At 44.5% G+C, this 21,473-nt stretch overlaps 10 protein-coding genes across 10 annotated transcripts; 4 read left to right on the top strand and 6 right to left on the bottom strand.

Annotated features, from left to right (window-relative positions):
* Positions 1–691: 691 nt before the first annotated feature.
* On the bottom strand, positions 692–5,119 carry FA14DRAFT_8558 (uncharacterized protein). Its single transcript, XM_025502999.1, has one exon. It carries the CDS (start codon positions 4,955–4,957, stop codon positions 809–811), a length of 4,149 nt encoding a protein of 1,382 aa, XP_025357299.1. The 5' UTR covers positions 4,958–5,119; the 3' UTR covers positions 692–808.
* Positions 5,120–5,729: 610 nt separating this feature from the next.
* FA14DRAFT_159239 (ATP-dependent metallopeptidase Hfl) lies at positions 5,730–8,799 on the top strand. Its single transcript, XM_025498119.1, has one exon. The coding sequence runs from the start codon at positions 5,824–5,826 to the stop codon at positions 8,362–8,364; it is 2,541 nt and encodes an 846-aa protein (XP_025357298.1). The 5' UTR covers positions 5,730–5,823; the 3' UTR covers positions 8,365–8,799.
* FA14DRAFT_163087 (P-loop containing nucleoside triphosphate hydrolase protein) lies at positions 8,552–10,411 on the bottom strand (the record flags this gene model as incomplete). Its single annotated transcript, XM_025499795.1, has 2 exons — positions 8,552–10,202; positions 10,311–10,411. The coding sequence occupies 2 exons, from the start codon at positions 10,409–10,411 to the stop codon at positions 8,552–8,554; spliced, it is 1,752 nt and encodes a 583-aa protein (XP_025357297.1).
* Positions 10,412–10,562: 151 nt separating this feature from the next.
* Positions 10,563–11,869, bottom strand: FA14DRAFT_140955 (glycine cleavage system T protein; the record flags this gene model as incomplete). The annotated part of the gene is made up of 1 exon (XM_025497117.1): positions 10,563–11,869. The coding sequence occupies exon 1, from the start codon at positions 11,823–11,825 to the stop codon at positions 10,563–10,565; it is 1,263 nt and encodes a 420-aa protein (XP_025357296.1). The 5' UTR covers positions 11,826–11,869.
* Positions 11,870–11,926: 57 nt separating this feature from the next.
* FA14DRAFT_159238 (WD40 repeat-like protein) lies at positions 11,927–13,552 on the top strand. Its single transcript, XM_025498118.1, has one exon. The coding sequence runs from the start codon at positions 12,030–12,032 to the stop codon at positions 13,209–13,211; it is 1,182 nt and encodes a 393-aa protein (XP_025357295.1). The 5' UTR covers positions 11,927–12,029; the 3' UTR covers positions 13,212–13,552.
* Positions 13,313–14,998, bottom strand: FA14DRAFT_118044 (uncharacterized protein; the record flags this gene model as incomplete). The annotated part of the gene is made up of 2 exons (XM_025496267.1): positions 13,313–14,593; positions 14,657–14,998. 2 exons carry the CDS (start codon positions 14,996–14,998, stop codon positions 13,313–13,315), a joined length of 1,623 nt encoding a protein of 540 aa, XP_025357294.1.
* A 549-nt stretch (positions 14,999–15,547) lies between these two features.
* On the top strand, positions 15,548–16,727 carry FA14DRAFT_129278 (mitochondrial triosephosphate isomerase). Its single transcript, XM_025496888.1, has one exon. The coding sequence runs from the start codon at positions 15,699–15,701 to the stop codon at positions 16,485–16,487; it is 789 nt and encodes a 262-aa protein (XP_025357293.1). The 5' UTR covers positions 15,548–15,698; the 3' UTR covers positions 16,488–16,727.
* Positions 16,692–17,502, bottom strand: FA14DRAFT_187127 (uncharacterized protein; the record flags this gene model as incomplete). Its single annotated transcript, XM_025501576.1, has 2 exons — positions 16,692–16,732; positions 16,791–17,502. The coding sequence occupies 2 exons, from the start codon at positions 17,500–17,502 to the stop codon at positions 16,692–16,694; spliced, it is 753 nt and encodes a 250-aa protein (XP_025357292.1).
* A 172-nt stretch (positions 17,503–17,674) lies between these two features.
* Positions 17,675–18,712, top strand: FA14DRAFT_187126 (uncharacterized protein; the record flags this gene model as incomplete). Its single annotated transcript, XM_025501575.1, has 1 exon — positions 17,675–18,712. One exon carries the CDS (start codon positions 17,675–17,677, stop codon positions 18,710–18,712), a length of 1,038 nt encoding a protein of 345 aa, XP_025357291.1.
* FA14DRAFT_159237 (putative proliferation-associated serine/threonine protein kinase) lies at positions 18,507–21,054 on the bottom strand. The gene is made up of 2 exons (XM_025498117.1): positions 20,736–21,054; positions 18,507–20,667 (listed from the first exon to the last, which is right to left on the bottom strand). The coding sequence occupies exons 1-2, from the start codon at positions 20,755–20,757 to the stop codon at positions 18,914–18,916; spliced, it is 1,776 nt and encodes a 591-aa protein (XP_025357290.1). The 5' UTR covers positions 20,758–21,054; the 3' UTR covers positions 18,507–18,913.
* Between the last annotated feature and the right edge of the window lie 419 nt (positions 21,055–21,473).

The following is a 21,473-nucleotide window of genomic DNA, read 5'->3' as shown; positions in this document are numbered from 1 at the left end:
AGCAAATGCGGAGAGATAACCAAGCCTATATTTCTGGACACTTTACGGGCTGATCAAAAAGCTTTGAAAGAAGCCAATGTGTCTTGACAATCGATCTGAAGTACACAAATGCGCCACACCAATGACAGTATGCGTTGCCAAATGAAAGGCGTCAAGTGTTGTGATTTGAGAATCGGCGGAAGGAATCTTGACAGTTCCCAAAAAGCACCTAGTATTTGCCTGCTGCGATGAACTTTCCCTAGGAGTTTATCGTTTGTGATTCCGTTGCCGTTCTTTATGAAGGCGAGCCTAAAGGAATGAGTTGACCAAAGATGGTATCGAAAAAGGAGGTTTGAGTTATGCAACTTTGGATTGATTTTTCTTTATTTTTGGGGGTTGGATTTCTCTCGCTCTGGAAGTGTGTGTGTTTTTCGTCGGAGTATGCTTTCCTCTTTTCGCGCTGAAAATGCGGTTTGCCTTTCACTCTAAAATTGGCTTAGCTTGCTTGCCCTGCCCAGGCGTTGTGTGTGTGCGTTGTACGTTGTGCTTGCGCTGCGCAAGTTAATGCAAACGCCAGTAAGCCGCGCTTGAGACATGCGTATGCAACCCGTTTAAAATTCAACTCGTGTGAGTGTGACCAAATAGTACACGCATGCAGGTGATTAATCGAGTAAACACTTCCTCGTGCGGTCCGCCGTTGCTCTTGACAAATATTAGATTCTCATCATCTAATCAAACTTCTAGATCAAATCTTGGAAATTGCATGCAATTAATAAGGGGGTAGTATACATGACCGATAGCACAAATGCCAAAAGATGAAAGAGCCAAATCAAAGCATCTTTTCCAATTCAGAAATGATTGTAGGATCAATACCTTCAACCGTCATCAATTCAACCACTGCCTCTTCATCTTCGATCAAAAGATTTCCATCATCTTGTTGTCGATCGGTGTCACCATTCATTGCACCATTCACAGCGAATCGTTGAGAATTGGATGCAGTATTCGTTTTTGATGCCAAAGAATTACCTTCCATTCCAAATCCAAGTAATGGAGCTCTGTTGAACATGTTTTCGCCATCGCTCAATAATCGCAATGTTTCCACCAATCTTCTCGTCAAAACGCTGAAGGGATTTTGACTAAAGTCTTTGTGAATTCTCATCAATCTTTTGATGCATCGGAAAATGATTCCTTTCGTTCCGGGCGAATGTCTCAACCTTCTCTTTACACTTCCACTGCCCATATATGCAATATCGAAAAGTGTCATCGCAATCCTCTCGCAAAACGCTAATCTTGCTTCCGTTTTCAGCATGTGGAAATCCATATCTGAGACCGGCAATAGCTTTATCAATGCTTCTCCCAATTTGATCAACCTATCTTCTTCGATCGTATCACCGAGTATCTTTCGATTCACGTCTGGCTGACCCAAGCTGGAAAATGCTTCCAGTGCAAGATCTGCATGCTGAGGTACTTTGCGTGTAAATGGTTGCATAGCAGTCGGTTGTGGTGGTGGGTGTGGATTTTGCGGAGTAGCTCGTATTGGTGGACCGATTGGCATTTCTCGATATACCAATCCATGCAATTGTTCAATTTCACTTGCATCATATACGAAACTTGCCAAGAAGTCAAATAGATTGGAAAGTGTGATTGAGTCCAAATTTGTCAAAATGCTTGTCTCACCAGCCAGAGATCCAATTATACCCAGTATATCCTTGCGGACCCGTAAAGCTTCCGAAGCTGTAAATACAGTCGAATGCTTTGGTGCTTCATCCTTTTGCGTATCAAATATGCCACTTGTTTCTGGTCGTCCCTTCTCATCTTCCCGACGCCGAGCAATCTCTTCGTGATCAACAGCTGCGACGATGTTCATCAATAGTGTATAAAACTTTGGCTCGTTGTTGAGAAAGTGATGGTTTTCTGGAACGACGGAAAGGTTGAGAAGAATTTCGATAATAACAATTGCAGTATCAGCTTGACGTTGCAGGTCACGCTCTCTTGCTATTTTGGAATAATACGTTGTCGGAATATCCTCATATACGTCCTTGTCTTCTTCATGCGAGTCTCTTTCCTCAAGTTCCTCTGTTTCAACAACACTGCCATTCTCATGTACATTTCTTGCATCCTCGATATTGTCGTCGACATCGTCTGACATCAACGCCATCTCGTTCAGACTATCGTGTACACCGTTGGTCCGTATCAAATGCCCATTCGAGACCTTACGCTTTCGCTGTATGTGAATTTTGTTCTTGTCCTCATCTTCCAACACTCCAATGATCCACTCTCCATGAGTCAAAGGTCTTTTGGGCATCGCTATAGGCTCGACGAATCCATCATCATCATCGTCCTCTTCGACAAAGTGTTCTTCTTCTGAAAGACCCAATCGTCCAAAAGCAGCCTCCTCCAGTATATCCAGTAATTCGTCGCTCAAATCTTCGCATAAGCTCAACAAGAGATTGAAACCTGGTGCCTGCACCCCTGCAGTCAAGATGAACAAAGCATTCAGAGCGTACGTAACCTCAATTTCCACTCGACTCCTTAAACTCATGATGAGTCCTTCGATATCCACTGTACCCAATTCACGAACGCTTCGAGGAAATCTTCCTCTTCCAGCCAAAATTGGACCGATTTGTGCTTCGACCGAGTCTAGATCCCATCCACCGAACGAGCTCACATCTCTTCTTATAGGCAAGTATTCGATCTTGTACTTACTTGGCTTGACAGGTTCGGCGGGAGCTGTTGATGTTGTTCCAACAGACGGTATGGCAACAGGACCAGCAGATGACGTTGGTCGAGAAGATGATGGGCCAGCCTGTCCAGGATCCAGAGTATTTGTCGATTGAACATCTTTGATATCTTGTACCGCTTGCGGTTTGATCTGTGGAAATTTATTCGATTCTTGTTGAGCAGCAGCAAAGGCCACCGGTGCTGCAACCTGCAATGGCTGACCAGCATTTTGTGCTTGTGTCAACACTCTAGCATAAACTTGTGCCAATGCTTGGCTCACGCTCGCTATTTCAGACGAAGAAGGATTTCCTTGCATTTGTTGCACCTGTGCAGATCGGATCGCTGTGAAGGCACCAATTTGTTGAGCAGGATTGGTAATACCTTGATGCAACATTCTTGCAGCTTGTTGAGCTTGAACATTTGCTGCTTGTATGTGCGCGGTATTGGGTGGTAGACCAATAGACGGAGCTGCTGTACTAATGCCGTTCATCGAGGGTTCGGATGTAGATGCAACTGGCTCAGGCTTGACTTCGCTTTCATTGCTTTGCTTCGTACTCGATTTTCGAGATCTTTTGGGTGGTTTCTTTGAGTCATTATTGGCGTTTTGCTGGAGGGGTGTAGATGCTATTGCAGGTGCTGGTGTCGGAACAGAAGATGTGGACGGCTGAGACTGGGCCTGCGAGACAGCCGGCTTCATTTGCTGCTGTTCCCCATTTTGTCCAGAAGATGATACTGCCTGTGCCTGAGCTGCTGCTATTTGTGCTGCCATTCTGGCGGCATTTTGAATATACATAAATCTCTGACTTGCTTGCTGTTGATTCATCTTCCCAGCCTTGACCATCTCTTGTAGCTGTTGCATCTGTTGGGGCAATTGTGCTTGAAGCTCTTGCGCCTTCTTTGCAGATTCCTGTGCCAATTGTGGTGTCACATTTGCCATTTGATTATCTGGCATGCCGCTCCCATTGTTTTGCCCGGCATTGGCTCCATTTGCTCCTGCGCTCGCATTGTTAGCATCATTGGTAACAGCTCCTGGGGCATTCTGTCCTTGTTGTTGCTGTTGTTGCTGACCTTGTTGTCCACTTTGACCTTTCATCTTTGCCAGCCAAAATTCTTCAAATGAGCTGAAGCGTTCCTTGTAGAATTGTGCTAATCTGGGTGCAACAAAGCTGGGCAATGGAAGTCCATTGCTATCCACTTCCCCTTGGCCAGGCTGGTGATTTGGCGGTATTGGCGCAACTGCTAGTCCTAGCTGTGCTGCAAGGATTACCCATCCATTTTGTCGAGCTTCGATACGACTTGAACCTCCAAACTGTACCACCGTTTGAAAAAGCATTTGCATATCGATCGTCTTTGTTTCTCCATTAGTGGACCCAGGCGCAATTCCTCTGCCTGGAGCGGAAAAGGTTGTCGGTAGATCGTGAGGCAAGGGCGTTCCCTTTGATGCCATGAAAGATCGAACTGCGTTGAGCAAATCTGCTTTTAGCTGTGGTGTTTGTTGTACTCCTCCTGGTTGTGGAGCGTTCTGCTGTGCTTGTCCTGAAGATTGTTGAGATGGTTGTTGGTGCATAGCCTGCATTCTTTGTTGTTGAGCAAATGCTTGTAAAGCAGCCAATTGTGCATTGTGAGCAGGACTAGCAGCCTCACCAGCAGGACCACCTGAACCGCCGGTATTTCCGCCAGACTGTGGAGTAGAAGCTGATTGTGGTCCCGGTCCAGGGGTTGGTGCAGCAGCAGGCGTCATTCCTTGTTGGTTCTGCTGCGGTTGCTGTTGTGGTGCTGGCGATTGATTTTGATTTTGCTGTCCTTGTGACTGTTGTTGTCTTTGCAAAATTTGCAATGTTTGTGAATGAAATGCTTTCATCTTTTTCATCTGTGCTGCCAATTGTTGAGCAGCTTCCATCTTCTGTTGACTTTCGGGTTGAGCCTGTACAGTTTGCCATTGTCTCTGTAAGTTATTGATTTGACCTGTAACCACTTGAAGCATTTGCATAGGGTTTTGTTGTAGCTGCTGCAATTGTTGCGGTGGTATCTGAGATGTCGACATCATCCCATTGGAAGTTCCGTTTGGTTGTTGAGGATTTGCTGGTGGTTGCTGCGATTGCTGCTGCTGCTGTTGTTGTTGGGCGGCTGCCATCATTTGCATTTGTGCAAGAAGTTGTTGAGTCTGTGATTGATTAGGTCCTTGTTGCTGTTGGCCCTGTTGTCCTCCGCCTCCCACCACTCCTCCAGCAGGCTGACCTGACCCGAATGCATTCATTATGATTCACTACCGAGTAGCCTGAAGAAGTGAGTGTGATTTTTTAACAGAACGTTGTGTTCTTTCCACTGAATCGATTGCTGATGTCACCCTGCTCTTCTCGGATGAGGTGATTGAGAGTGGATGCAGAATCGAATCTTGACGATGAATGAAACCGAATCTTCTTTCAGACGCTATAACATAACATGCTGCACCCAAGAATGAAAGATTATTACGAGTGTAAATGATGTCGAAATCGCACCGACTGTTTCGTCTTGCAGTGAACCTTATTTTGAGAGGATTTCAAACTGCAACCCGTGTCCAATCGTGATCAAACGCGTCTTTAATGCTTGAAGAGATCGATCGATGTTGTACAAAGAGTCAGTGTCCCTTTAGAAGAATTGATTGTCGAGATTCGCTGAAAGGCTTTCTTTTGCTCTTATCGAAAATAGATCGAATCTTTGTCTACCTATCGCGCCTTTTCTTGCTCCCCGATCCTATCAAGACAACTATCAAGATGATGGTTTGATCCCCCGCTAGTGTGAATACTATTACTATGGTGATGGAAACGCGTGCGCTGCGTGCTTAACAAGGTTTAAATCAGTCAGTGCTGCCCTTAGAGGTTAAACGCGCGCGATTACTTCTGAGCTTGAACTTGTTGCTGCGTACATAATCAACCTTTTCTTCTTTTTAGCCTATTCTTCTTCCAGGGCGCGGCTTACGCAGAGCTTACGAAAGATGCGTTTGTTTCCTGAGTAAGACTGCGCTTACACACACACACACGCCATTTTGCATCCCGGATCACCGAACGGTGGAGTCAATTAAGAAAAATATACAGCTTGCTTCCCTTCTTCATCATCTTCTACATCAATCACATCCCACAAAAGATGTACGCCACTTTAGCGACCCGTTCAATGGTCGTGCCCAAATCAGTGGCCAGAGGAACATCAAAGAGGCTCTTAAGTGGCAATTGTTCAACAGCCTCTTCATCCTCTTCTTCCCTCTTACGTACCAGTGCGCCACACAAATTCATAAGCGCACCTAGTGCTCTCTCTATTGCGTCTCGTCGTCATTATGCTACTCCAACGGAAGATAATGACAATTCTGGAAGGAAGCCAGCAAATAGAAAGGAATATGAAGAAAGCGTAAAGAAAGGCTTGGAAGATGCAAAGAAAGCCCAAGCAAACAAAAATGAAGATGGATTGTCAAGCGCATTGAAAGGCTGGTTCGAGAAGAATGGTAGCGACATGGGCAATAAAGAAAAGATTGCTTCGTCATCCGAAGAGGGTCAACGAAAGTCTGACGAAAAAGAATCAGGAGAAAAGAAGAGAAATGAAAAGAAATCATCCTCCTCTTCTTCCACAGGAGGAAGCGGCAAGGATCCGAATCAACAGGAAGTTCGTCTCAATGCCAACACTTTGATCGCTTCTGCAATTGGTACCTACGTCGTTTGGCAAATCACATCCCCCAACACGAACGCTCGTGAGATCACATGGCAAGAATTCCGCACTGCATTCCTCGACAAAGGATTGGTTGACAGATTGGTCGTAGTCAATCGAACAAAGGTTCGTGTATACTTGCACTCCAATGCAACAGGTACCATGGGAACCAACAACAATGCAGGAAGCTCCTCGCAAGCATCCTATTGGTTCAGCGTTGGATCCGTTGAAGCTTTCGAACGGAAGCTTGATGATGCTCAACGTGAGCTCGATATTCCACCTAGTGAGCGCATCCCTGTCGCTTATCATGAAGAGATCTCGACATTCAACACACTCCTTCACTTTGCACCAACGCTTTTGGTCGCTGGTCTCTTATTATGGATGACAAGACGTGCTGCTGGTGGAATGGGAGGAGCTGGCGGTGGTGGCGGTCCAGGTGGAATTTTCGGTATTGGAAAATCGAGAGCAAAGATGTTCAACCAAGAGACCGATGTCAAGATGAAGTTCGAAAATGTTGCCGGTATGGATGAAGCAAAGGAAGAAATTATGGAATTCGTCAATTTCTTGAAGAACCCCGAAAAATACGAGAAATTGGGAGCCAAGATCCCAAGAGGAGCAATCCTTTCTGGACCTCCCGGAACAGGTAAGACATTGCTTGCCAAAGCCACCGCTGGTGAAGCAGGTGTACCCTTCTTGAGTGTCTCAGGTTCTGAATTCGTGGAAATGTTTGTCGGTGTTGGTCCATCTCGTGTACGTGATATGTTCTCAACAGCCAAGAAACATGCTCCATGCATCATCTTTGTGGATGAAATTGATGCAATCGGTAAGGCACGTGGAAAGGCAGGCGGCTTCGGTGGAAATGATGAACGTGAATCGACATTGAACGAATTACTGGTTCAAATGGACGGTTTCGGTTCTACAGATCCAGTCATTGTTCTAGCAGGTACAAATAGACCGGATGTCTTGGATCCTGCTCTCTTGCGTCCTGGACGTTTCGATCGCCACGTCAGCATTGACAGACCTGATATTGGTGGACGACGTGAAATTTTCAAGGTTCACTTGAAGCCACTCAAGTTGGCTGACGGTGTTGACAAGGATCTTTTGTCTGAAAAGTTGAGTACAATGACACCTGGATTCTCTGGAGCAGATGTTGCAAATGTGTGCAATGAAGCAGCTTTGATCGCAGCAAGAAGTGGATTGGCAGCCGTTGATGAAAGGTCTTTCGATCGTGCAATCGAACGTGTTATTGCAGGTTTGGAACGTAAGACCCGTGTCTTGACACCCGATGAGAAGCGTATCGTTGCTTATCACGAAGCCGGACATGCTGTCTGTGGATGGTTCTTGGAACATGCTGATCCATTGCTCAAGGTTTCCATCATTCCTCGTGGTATGGGTTTGGGTTACGCTCAATATCTGCCCAAGGAACGCTACCTGTTCAGCACAGAGATGTTGTTCGACCGAATGTGTATGACTTTGGGTGGCCGAGTTAGTGAAGAGATCAATTTTGGATCCATCACAACTGGTGCACAAGATGATTTGAGCAAGATTACAAAGATCGCATACGAGATTTGCGCATCATACGGTATGAATTCTACACTTGGTCCAGTGAGCTACAAAGCTGAGCAAGAATCGATGCACAAGCCATTCAGTGAAAAGACAAATGAAATGCTTGATAATGAGGTTCGCGAGATGGTCAACAAGGTTCACAAGCGTACAACTGAATTGTTGACCACGCATTCGGATGCTGTTGAAAAGGTCGCACAAGCCTTATTGAAGAAAGAAGTGATCACTCGTGAAGATATGAGACTTCTTTTGGGCAAGAGACCATTCAAATCAGCAGATGAAGCAGATGAATATTTGGACAAGAAAGGTATTCGCGATTTCGGAAGACGTGGAGGAGAAGTTAGTGCACCACCACCACCTCCATCTGATTTAGGAGGTGATCCAGGTTTGGCCGCTTCCAAGAGCGATGACGCTTCTCCCAAATGAATCAATCAATTGGATTTGCTTCCTTTTTCATCATCATGTAGAATGTATCGAATACCACACCACTCGTACTTTTTTTGTTTGTTTCACTAGGCTTTGTTCTTTTTTTTTTCCTCTCATAAACTCATCATCACATGCAATGCGTACATGTACATCATAATTCAATAATAAATTATATTACAGCGTTTTTTCACATCTGTTCTTCTTTTTGGGTATCTGTGGTCGCGATTGCTTCCTTCTTGATCCTTTTCATCAAATTCTCTCGGCCTGACCAAGGCTTTCCACCATTCCTTTCACGTTCCCATTCTTCCAGCAAATCCAGATCTGCAGATCGAGCGCCGATCTTGAATATACGCTGACATGCTCCAGGTCCGATCCCGTTGGCTTTTGGCATAGTTGGCAGTTCTTCTGTTTGTTCATCTACACCACAATCATCCTCACCTGATTGCAAATCTTCTGTAAGCTTTCTCTTTGCGTCCCTGCTTTGGGGCGGAGGAGGCGAAAGGAGTCGGGTTCCTTGTAATTCAGGCGGAAAGAATTCTTGTACAACCGGATGGGCAAAAGAAGGTTCATAACGATATTCTTTTCCATGACCTAATTCACGCATAAGCTTTGTTGGTGCATTTCGAATATGGATCGGAACAGGATAATTGTACGCATCTCGTACCAAAGCTTGTGCCTTTTTCCATCCCCGGTAGGCTCTTGTTGATTTGCTGGATTCGGCCAAAAAGACGACACATTGAGCCAAGTTTTCGGCACATTCTGGTAATCCGACCACTTGACATGCTTGATAAGTTGCATTTGCCATTTGTAAAGCTTCAAGCGTATTGCAATCTTCCGAAGCAGCAACGATCATCCTTCTTGCGATAAAAAGTGGATCATCACCCGATTCCACCATTCTTGCCAACCAATAGAGAGCAGCATCTGGATTTGAACCACGTATGCTTTTGTGCAAAGCGCTAATTGTATCATAGTGATGGTCACCTGTTCGATCGTATTGTAATGTAGTCCTTTTTAGGTTTGTTTTGAGCGCTGCAAGCTTTTCTTCCGAATTCAAAGAGGTATTAATTGTGGCCAATGCGATCTCCAGAGCTCCCAAAGCAGTTCTTGCATCTCCATCAGCCATATTAGCTATCCATCGAAGCATAGTATCATCAATCACTTCTTCATATTTGACGGGACTAGCATCACTTGGTTCCGAATCTTGAATTCTCCTTCTAGCACGATGCAGTACTTCAAAGCATTCATCTACGCTCAGCTTTGTTAAAACGAAGACACGCATTCTGGAAAGCAATGCACCTTGTAATCGAAAAGATGGATTTTCGGTCGTTGCAGCAATCACCGTACAAAGACCTTTTTCGATCACGGGTAAAAATACATCTTGTTGAGCACGACTGAAACGTTGAATCTCATCAATGAACAAAATAGTCCTTTGTCCCACTAGCTGAAGTCGATTTATTGCTTCGTCAAAAATCTTTTTGACATCATTTGATCCTGCAGTAGTTGCTGAAATTTCTACAAAACGATACGGTTGCTGATTGCCGCCATTCGTTGTACGTGCTAGTATTCTGGCCAACGTAGTCTTTCCTGTACCGGGTGGACCCCATAGAATAGAATTCGGCACCACTCCTTTGCTGAGCAAGGCTTTTAAGGGCCCATTCACAACACCCTCTTGACCCACAAAATCAGCGAGGGACTTCGGCCGCAAGCGTTCTGCCAAAGGAGCAACACTGTCGAGTCTTTCCCTCGAAGTGGAGGGAACGGAGGTGGCAGGCTTCGATGGTGTTGTATCAGCTCCTATGCGGGTCTTCTTAGCCTGACGATCATCATTTGGTGACGATCTGTTCCCGTTGGCTGTGCTATTTGATTCTTCCTTGATGGAATGCTTTTTCGTATTGGCGTTGAAGATTGCTGCATGTGTGCTATTCTCTCCTTTCGATTCTACCAACCCGAGACATTTGTCAAGATGGCTGTTCAGTTGACCATAACTGAATGGCTTCGAACAGCTCGGACAAGAGACAACATCATCCGATGAATTGGCCGAAGCCATGATCACGTAGGACAAACGCGAATGTGGTGGCGGATGTTGAACAAGAAATGAGAAGAACAAGAACAACACTTTTTATCATACTAATAATATACGCGCTACAATCTTCACACACACGCGTGCCGTGTAAATCACTTCATTGCATTTCATTTAATCATCCTCTGTAGAATTTACTCGGTACGAAAGGCATTCCAACAATCTTGGCAGATCTTAATTTCTTACGAACATCAACGAGGACTTCTGTACCTTTCTTATGATAGCCGTTCAGAACATACCCCATAGCAACATTCTGACCCAAAGTAGGAGATGGAATACCGCTTGTGATTGTGCCTAGAGGTGTTGTACCATCTGATGCCACAATTTGTGCTCCTTCACGCGCTGGTGCTCCTTCGATCACCAAGCCAACTCTTCTCCTTTTCGGGCCTTTGTCCTTGCTTAACTCTGACAAGATTCGTTCTGCACCAGGGAAATCCGCTTTCTGTCTGCGATCTTTTGACACTAGCCAAGCAAGGGCACCTTCGATAGGAGAGATACTCTCGTTCAAATCATGACCGTAAAGGCACATCCCGGCTTCCAAACGCAAACTGTCACGGGCTGCAAGACCTGCCAATTGAGTGGGCTGAGTGTCCAAGAGGGCTTGTGTAACAGCCTCTGTTTGTTGAGGTGGTATGGAAATCTCGAATCCATCTTCTCCTGTGTATCCACCTCGAGCGATGTGACATTCGGCACCGGCGACGTTGGCTTTAACACTTTTACCAAAAGTTAGTTTGGTAAGATCAGTATCGGTGTGTTTAGCCAGAACTTCTGCCGAATTTGGCCCTTGAAGAGCAACGAGTCCATAGTCTTCAAGTACTTTATGATCCACCTTTTCACCTGACCATGCAGAAAGCTTTTCCTGTAAATGGGCTAAATCCTTTTCACGACATCCTGCATTTGTCACCACGTACCATGTTTGATCATCATGTTGTTTGGAAATGATCAAGTCATCAATGATGCCTCCTTGATCGTTTAGCAAGACGGACAGAGAAGATGACCAAGGTTCCAAAACGGACAAAGAAGTAGGGCACAAAGATTCCAAGAAAGCCAATGAACCTGGACCGGTGAAAGAATGCTGAACCATATGTCCTACATCGAACAAACCACATGCACTACGGACATGCTTATGACTGGCTACTTGACCAACATCTCCATATGTCAAAGGCATATCATACCCGCTGAATGGTACCATCTTGGCTCCATTCTTGACGTGAAAGTCATACAGACCCGTTTTAGCATTTGGTGCAAGAGCCTTTGATGAGGTAGAGAAAGCGGCAGAAGGGTTGATGACTGATAAGCTCTTGAGGGTAATACTTGCTCTCGATTGAGAAGCAATATTACTTCTGAGAGCAATGCTACGAGCCAAAGATCGTGCCAACATCTTTATTGATTGAATGGTAGAATGAAAGCAAGAAGAATGATTCTAAACAACTCTAATTGTGCTCCTACGCCCTAATGCCCGTTTTATCCGCGGTTGTCTTTCTCCGTGGTTAGGAAGAAATTAAGCTATGTCCGCTTTTCTACGCGTGGGCCACTTTTAGCAATCTTGCTCGAAGAAGACCACCTCTTAATACCTTCTTCGGTGATGGGAAGTAGAAGTGATGCACCACTATGGATATTGAGACATCATTCGCCTAGTCCGATTCATGCTCTCAGGCTTGTGCAATTGAAGCACCATGACGAAGGCAAAAGCGCGGCTTTCATCTTAGCCGGTGATTCGCAAGGAAGGGTTTCGTTCAGCAGTCTAAATGATGTTCGACCTCGCTATTTCTGGAAAGCGCACGAGAAAGGCGTTTTGGGTGTGGATATCATTGAGCTTGATGGTAAACTGGCCATTTTGAGTCAAGGTCGTGATAACAAGCTACATGCTCATCAAATCCAGCTCTCCAACATAACCTCTTTGGCTGTTTTGCCTTCACGCATTCAAGATGATTTGACCGTTCCTGATTTGATTTGGTCGTTGGACGTGAACGCATTGAATTATTGTCCGATGAGCGTGCTACATACGCCTCAGTCTAGACAAACAGGTCCATTGGTAGCCATCCCGCATACACTCGATTCTGGCTTTATTGATGTGATTCAACTCTCGCCTGAAGAACGAATCGCTCGTGCTGTCGGACAAGCAGACATTCAATCGAATGGCAGTCGCGCTCAGAGGGCACCTATGTGTATGTCGATGCAGCTCTTGGGACCTAAGTCAGGAGAAGAAGGCTTGCGAATCATTGCAGGATACGAAGACGGTTACATGCGATCGTGGTCACTTCGGCAAGATGGATCCTCGGACCTAGAGTGGGAATCGCGAAAGCATAATGAATCAATTATGTCTTCTGCTTGTTCTCAAGATAGAGCATTTGCTGTGTCCGTTGGAGCTGATGACATTATCGCATTGTATACACTCTATCAAAAATATCAACGAGCAAAGATTACCAAGAGTCGTGCAATGGGTCATGCATCCGTCGCTATTCGCAAGGATGGAAAACTGATTGCCGTTGGAGGATGGGATGGCAATGTTCGTTTGTTCGATAATGATTTACAGCATTCTGCATCTTTGCGTTATCATAAGGATACAGTTCAAGCTGTGGCTTTTGCTGAAACTAGTAGTATTGAAATGAAAGCAACGCGAAAAGAGGAGGATGATATCGACAACGTCGATGATGAAGATGACGATGAGATAAATACGAACGGTGTGTTGGGCAGCAAAACCAACATTGATAATCTACTCATCACAGGTGGCAAAGAGGGTCGCATTTGTATATGGAGCACCTGAATGTAAGATTAAATTGTACTTTTACCCTATTCATTCTGTACTTTAATTCAAAGATCTATTACAACATACACTTTACAAATACAACGACATTTTTCCGCCTTTTAACGACCACCACCACGAGTAGAACTGCCGCTAGGACCTTGAGGCATATGACCTTGTTGAGGAATGCCAGGTCCGGGTCCAGCACCCGGAACGCCAGCTTTTTGCAAATTGACCATCTTATCGGCCATCCTTTGAGCTTCATGAACGATGACGGCTTGATCAACCCAAGGAGCTGTGAAAGTTTCACTTCTTCTTAATTCTTCCGTTCCTATGTGCATATGACCTCCCGTTGCATAATTCGTACCCAAAATCGTATCCAAATCGCGTGCTTGAGAAGCAGTCCATGTTTGAATGTGATTATGTGGATCTTTGGCAAAGTTGTACAAAAAGTCTCGGGTTGATGTCTTGTTCTCCAACGTTTGTGTTGCTTGTGCGATTCGATCATCCAATTCGGAAATCTCTCTGCCGCGTGTTTCGAATCCTTGCAATACATCATCCTGTACTTTACGTAAACCTTGATCTTCCACTTCTACTTCGATATCAAATGCAGTAGGATGCTTGTATTCTTCCTTATCGGTACGCACCCAATACTCCAATACGACTGGATTTGGTGGGTGCAAGTGTCGATTAACAACTTCGGGGATGTGATGGAATGCGATACGCTCGGTGCGGAAGATGGATCGTAAAGCATCGTTACAGAGCACAAGTCGACGATCCTCCTCAGACATGAGCTTATGTTCTTTGATATAAGCATACAATGCTGCCACGATTGACTGTCGTGTATCTTCGCGAATGTCAAGCAAAGCTGAAAGTTCTGGACTCAAAGCATATCGTTCTGGCGTATGGGCGAGATAGAGGACAATTCGAGCTTTGACGGGGATTGATCCTTTTCGTTTGACTTCAAACCCGTCAAGAGCTGGTTCGGCTGAGGCTACTGTAGGCACATCCATTGAACCTTGACCCGGAACTGCATTCTCACCACCGGGAGGCATGCTTGCAGTAGCGGGTGCCACTGTTGGTATAGGTCTATGCCATTCTACGATATTTTCACCTGCAGGATATAGAGTGGGGTCACGAATCAGCTCAACCACAATCGTACGAATCAAATTGCTGAACTTTGTTGCATTTGTACGACTTTGGGCTGCTTGTAATGCTTGTGCGTTGTGGGCGCGGGATTTGAAACTTGGCTCTAGCAAGCGACCTTCAATTTTCAAAGTCCAAGATGCAACTTCTTCAGGTTGGATTGCTTCTAGCTTGTCTGCCTCTGATGTTGGTTTAGCTGCATCTGCAGATGTAGAAGCACCATCTTCTGCATCCATAGTCTCATCACCATCTGCATTCTTTGCTGCTCTGCTTCTGTTTGCTTCTTCCTTTCTTCTTTCTGCGTCTCTTTTTGCTTCTACTTGGAATGGTTGATTTGAGCAAGTGTTGGAAAGGAAGATCCGTAATGTTCTTTTGACTTTTGTATTGCGTCCTAGAGCATCTTGTACTTCTGCTCTCTTTCTTGCTACTGTCCAATCCAATGCTCTTTCGATCCGAACAAGATCTTGATACATTGCACTTTCAGGAACAGATCTAGTGATACTAGGAGGCAAAGCTCTTGTCGTTGGCCTTCCACGTTTTGCACCTCTAATACCTGCTCCCACCAAATTATCCGTTTGAGCTCTTTTACGCATTGATTGCAAAGCAGCTTGTGCTTGTGCTGCTTGTTGAGCTTGTACTTGTGCTAATTGTGCTGGATGCATTGGCATTCCACCCGGTCCACCTGGACCTGCAGGACCCATTTGACCTGGTTGCATTCCGCCTGGTCCTTGTGGTCGTACACCAGGCTGCATTTGACCAGGTCGAACGTTTGGCATTCCGGTTGCCATGTTTGATTCACACAATTGGTTAAGGTTGGATGAAAGGTTTCTCTTAAAACGCGTGCTTAAAGATGGATGGGAAGGTGGTTACGCTACAATAAGAAGTGCTAATTAATTGACTTTCTGTTCGTCTCTCGCCTGTACTTGATTCTCGACGCGTTTAATAAAGAAATTCAGATTTGGCATCGAACATCATGTCAATCACGTGGCTATCATCAATTGTTGTTCGCATCACAAGCTAGGACCTGTATATTTTGGTAATGGTCTTAAGCAATGTGTTCTTTTCATATGGTGATTTTTACTAGAATGATATTTATTCATTTTCATAACGGTGAAATCGGTTGATGGAAGAGTCTTGATCAGTGTAGACTGTATGCATGCAAGCCAAGTCAAGTCCATAGTCCAATCTCCGTCCGACGCGAAGAAAGTTGCCGGGGGATTGTGGAGAAAGTGAGTGTTGTCCGAAAGGCTGATCTGAGAGCAACGCATGAAACGGGCAAGGCAAACAAGACTTCAAAGCAATATCTTCCCTTCTTTCATTCAACATACATTCATTATATAGACAGCAATACCAACAGCAAACATGACATCAACAGAAAGCAATCGTCGCTTAGTAGGCGTATCGTACAAGATGTACTTTGACGAAGAAAAACATGAAAAATACCTGAATACAATCTTGGAAACCGTTCCACAAGTATTGCCAACGTTAAATCGACCAACGGATGTGTTTATCATTCCAGATTTCTTACATATCATCCCATACGTACAAAAAGTAGCCCATGCAAAAGCACCTCTTTGGATCGGAGCACAAGATGCACATCATGAAGATGCAGGCGCATTCACAGGAGAAGTTTCACCAAAGGGAATTGCTCAAGCAGGTGGAAAGTTGATCGAAATGGGTCATGCAGAACGTAGAAGATTGTTTGGCGAAACGGATGAATGGGTTGTTAAAAAAGCAAAAGGCGCTGCAAGAAATAATTTGATCCCTCTCATTTGCATCGGTGAACTTCATAAAGAAGGTGGCGCTCAAAATGCTCTGGAAGAATGCTGGAAACAAGTCTCTGCCGTATTTGAAGGCGAAGGCAAGATTGATGATGATAAAGAAGTAATCCTTGCATATGAACCCGTTTGGGCAATCGGCAAGAGTGAACCCGCAAGTGCAGATCATGTGGTTCAGGTAACCAAGCTGATTCGTGCAAAGGTACCAAAGCGATCAGGAACAGTCAGAATCCTGTACGGAGGAAGTGCTGGTCCTGGTCTATTCGACAAATTGAAAGAAGGCGTTGACGGTCTCTTCTTGGGACGTTTCGCTCATGATCCCAAAGCATTTTTGGAGACAATTATTGAAGTTGGAGGCGGTCGTAAACAATAGAAGGAGTAATTGTTATTAATTAATACATCAGGATAGCATCAATGATAAATGGGAGTTTCCATAATTTCTCTGCTTTCATCTCTTCTGTTTCGTTAAAAGCTTGGTTTTGTCGTTCGAATTCGTCTGAATCGCTTGTATATCTTTCATTCAATCCGTTAGATTCTTGTCTTTTCCTTTCATTTTCAAATTTGGCTGTAACTCTTCCTAATCCACTCGAATGATCCCATTGTGCTCTATGCCACCTTCTTACCAAACGCATAGCGTCAGAAACTGTTTCCAATCTGACTAAAAAGCTTGAAGTACTTTCAGTTGGAGTCAAATTTTTGATTCTCATCACTGAAGGCAATTCGTTGTGTTGATTTGATCGAATTTCAATATTTCGAACTTTTGCCGTATCTGCATAATCACCCGCGAGTGAATATGTTGCCCTCAAGATACGTGTTAGTCTTTCTTCATCAACATGATGAGGTAACCCTTTCAAAAGTACAACACGACCTGACGATTCTTTTTGAGCTTGACGTAACATTTTGATCGAAGGAGGAAGGTTTGTTGGTTCTCCTTTTGCATCTTCGTTCAAGATTGCTCGAATCGTTGATCCTCCTACCATACTATAGCTGGCTAAACGATGATATTCGGCCGCACTTTCTGCCGTTCGAAACGAAACGATGGCCTTTCCAGTGTGGTTCAAATAAGAACTTCTTTGTAGTCTGATATCGACAATATCGCTTGAAACGCTCAACCTATCAAATTCTTCCGGTCTTCTTTTGGACGAACGTTCTACTCCATTGTTATCTATCATAGTCATCGGTCTTTTTGGAGCTCCTTCTTCTTCACCTTTCAGCTTTCCCATCTCTCCTTTGAAACAGATATTACGAATGTCTGCATGTGTTACGGTAGAAGGCAGATATGATAGAGCTACCTCATGAACAATGGAACTGCTTGTAGAATAAGAGCATGACGCTATCGGTGAGCGAACGGACTTGAACAATCCTCTCCGGGCCACGTTGGCCAGCATGATGATGAGCGATGTCGAAATGCAAGAATGAGAAGAAGAAAGGAAGAATTTAAGCGTCGGCGCTTTTTTTCTTGAGAAATATTATTTTTTGTGCGGCGCTTCTACCGTGTTCCGAAATGAAAAATAAGCAATCATTCCAACCACAACCACCAACTTCCTCCATGCTAGACGCATGCGATTTTTGCAATTCTCCATATTCGCCAATCAGGCAAAGGTAGCATCAAGCAGTCGTTTACCTTTACAATGTTCTGTCAGGAACTTTTCAACGTCGCCATATTCCCGAAATGTCAGCCCAGTACCTGAAGGCGGAAAGGAAGACTCTTTGCAGAACGAAGATGTACCCAAATTACTGCGATTACCAAGAGCTGCTCTGGATCCTTCTATATATTTCTCAAAAGTGAGTGGTCCCCGCAACTATCAGGGCAAATCCTTTCGCATAGTTTTACGTCCAATCGATGCAAAAGTTACGAAGAGAATCAATGATGGACCGAAATATTTAAGCGGAAGTTATCCGATGGGTTTATTGAAACAAAAGCACGAAAAGAGAAGATTTTTGGATCCGGGTATAAAACCTTTTTCTGGTTGGAGAGATTTTTTGGGTGAGGCCCAAAACCCATATTTTGAATCTCAAGATAAAGGCTATCACTTCTCCTACAAACAATCTGCATTGATCAAACGACCTCTTTTGGTCAAAAGACAGTTGGTCAACGCATCCATCGCATTCACTCCTTTGCATACCTATATACCTGTCCTGGTCGTAACGGGAAAAAAGACAATCGACAATCGAGCAGTTGTACGTAATAAAGCAAAGACCAAGATTTTGCACGCATTTCAAGAAGGTTTAAAACTACATCAAAATGGATCAAACAAAATTGCATTAAAATGGCCACTTACTGATGAAGGTGGCGATCCGCTTGGATTGGTATTTTACCCATCAAAAGAAACAATTCAAGAACCAATGCAAGATTTAGTAAAATCTTGTTCGAAAGTTTTAGCAGCCATCTCCGTGCAATACAAACAAAATCCAACTTTCTCGAAAGACCCCTCACACCACTCCAACAATATGAAGCTTTTAAATGCGCATAGAAAAAGTCTTGAAAGGTTTATTAAAGGGAACAAGCGAGATCCAGGTACCTCGAGCGGGAAAGGCCACCATTCTGAGGGAAGTACAATCCCAAACTTGGCTGCTAAGTCAGCAAGCGAAGCATAATCTCTCTGATTATCAAATCCACAGCAACATGTATTTCTAATCCTTGCAAAATGAGATCAAAAATGATAAATTGATAATTGACTGATATGAAATCTGATTCTTATTTAACAAACTTTGAGCGATTAGCTCGTTTTTGAGGGGGTATGCTGATCAATTTATAATCGTAAGGAATGCTGCTGCTGCTGTTTCTAATAACGGATTTCATCCACGGAAACTTGTACCTTCCATTCCCAATTCGTTTCCTGTATAGCTGAAACCTTGGAATTGCTCTTGGACGGTTGCGCTCAACATATGACTATCATCCACAACTGAATCAACAGGCTGTTCACTTGTGAATTCAGGATCAAAGTTTGACGTATCAACGGCAGAAGCAACAGCAGGCTTGAAAGGCGGTTGAACCTTTTTGGCCATCAACTTGTTCCAATCGATATGTTTGCTAAAGAATTCATGATTTTTGATATCAGCAGCTCCGTGCGTTCCCAGTCGTTTGCTTGGATCACGATTGAGAAGTAAGATTAAAATACTACGTGCATCCCGTGAAACTTCATCGCCAAACCGTAAAGGATCTTGTAAAATCTTTCTGTACATCTCATTCACATCTTCCGAATAGAATGGTGGCAATCCTGTCAACATTTCGTACAAGAGAACGCCTAACGTCCACCAATCAACTGCTTTTGTATAACCGTGTCCCAGTAATAATTCAGGTGCAAGGTATTCAGGTGTTCCACAGAATGTGTTGGTTGTTTCATCATCTCCCATGTTCAATTTGCATAATCCGAAATCACACAAGGCGATATGGCCGGTATAGTCAAGGAGAATGTTCTCTGGCTTCAAATCTCGGTATACGACGTTGAAACCGTGTAGATGCTCTAGTGCACACAAGAGTTCGGCAGCATAGAATCGACTACGTTCTTCGTTGAATCGTCCCTCCCGTTGAAGATGGTGGAAAAGTTCCCCTCCATTGACGAATGCAAGAACGAGGTAGAGCTTATCAGGTGACTGGAAGGAGAACTTGAGCGGGACAATGAATGGATTGTTCACTTGGGCCAAAACGGTTCTTTCGGCAAGAGTGTGTGTGACTTCTGATCTTGACACAATGTGGGCTTTTCGAATGGTCTTCAAAGCATAGATTCGAGAAGTGTCCTTCTTGCGAACTTGCATCACCTTACCGAAGCTGCCCTTTCCGATCACTTTCAGCAGTTCGAATGCGTCCATATTCAGTGAAGATCCTTTCTCACTGCTTCTATAGGATACCTGAATGTGAACTTGACCTGATCCACTGGAGAGTGGGTACCATTCGTCTGTAGTACGTTGATTCTCAAAATCGGGAACGAATTTTACACCGCCCAAATAGACATCACCCATTCCCATCACATCGTCGCCTTGGCCATCTTTGTTTGCTGCACTTTGTCCAGGGCCTTCTCCGGAACGCAAGTAACATTGCAGTGAAATTTCTGAATTACGAGAAACGTCAAAGTTTGCTTTGTACATCCAAACAGGAGCAGAAACATCACCTCCTAAAGCATCGATCAAAACTTCATTTTTGTCAAATTCTAAAACGAGATAAGGTAGCCACCAACATTGTTTGCGTTGCATACTTTGACGATTTCCAGCGCTACCGTTTCCATGTGTTAGACTGCCGGCCATAGAAGCACCATTTGGACCTGCTTGAGCTAAGGCTCTTGCGATCATTGGTGGAACATTTTGACCAGGGGGCAAAGACAAGCCTCTGGCATCCACCACTCGGATGACCAAGAGACCGGATCTGGCAATCGGTGCTCCGGTTGAAGAGGCTAAAGCAGTATTTCCATTGTATGGATTTGAGCTTGTGCTAGCACTTGGCTGTGGCGGCTGCTGTTGAGCTCCTCCTGCAATGCTGGCAGGAGTAGGAGTGGCGCTACGATCTATTGTGCTGAAAGAGGGCGATCGATTTCCCAAGGCCCCGTCTTTGAGCTCTGAGGGTGAGAGAAGAAAGATGCGTCAGATTCATGGCCACGCAGATGTGTTTGTTGATATTACTCACTTTTTCCTAATTTCCAAGACATGTTGGAATGATGAGTCTATGATTGCGATATCCTCTTTGTGGATATGGTGTTCAAGTTGATAGAGAGGAGAGGAGAGAAGTCAAGATGTAATTTGCAAGCTATGTTTAAATAACGCTTGTTGTGTCCAAAAGTGAAATCCCCCTTTTGTTTGTTTCGGGCAAACGCTTTGACCTTTTGGTTTAGGGTTGTGATGATATTGTTGTAGTGTTAGGAGGAGATGTGTGATTGAAAAAGAAATGAGGTGATTAGAGAGGCCATGGCTCATCCCACATTTTACTTACTGTGAGTGAAGTGCAGTTGTTGGCCAATGCGGGTTAAAACGCCTTGCCTGCCTGCCTCCTTTACTTACCCATTGGCTGGCCCGCCGCCCTCCCCGCCGCATTGAACGGCGCGTACAAGAGAAAAGGCGTTTGGACAGTTTAAGCGGAGGCATACTCTCACTTAAAATTTAACCAAAAGCAGTTGAAGTTAACGCCGCGTAAAAGAAAAGACAAAAAGAGATTCAAGCCACATACACTCAATACGCGGCGCAATTACAACTCAATGCGGACTGACACAAGATAGAGCTCAAAGAGGCGCGGCAGGCTTACTCTTTTGGCCGACATTAACGGAATAGAGAAGCATAGCGGATATTGGGCGCACGCATGGAAAAAGGCAATTCAATTGCGACGCTAAGAAGGCAAACAAAGTGGGCCGATTTAAAGCGTACACATGCA

This window comes from Meira miltonrushii (assembly GCF_003144205.1).
Source record: "Meira miltonrushii strain MCA 3882 unplaced genomic scaffold FA14scaffold_1, whole genome shotgun sequence".
Lineage (NCBI taxonomy): Eukaryota > Fungi > Basidiomycota > Exobasidiomycetes > Exobasidiales > Brachybasidiaceae > Meira > Meira miltonrushii.
This window is presented reverse-complemented; position numbering and strand designations above follow the sequence as displayed.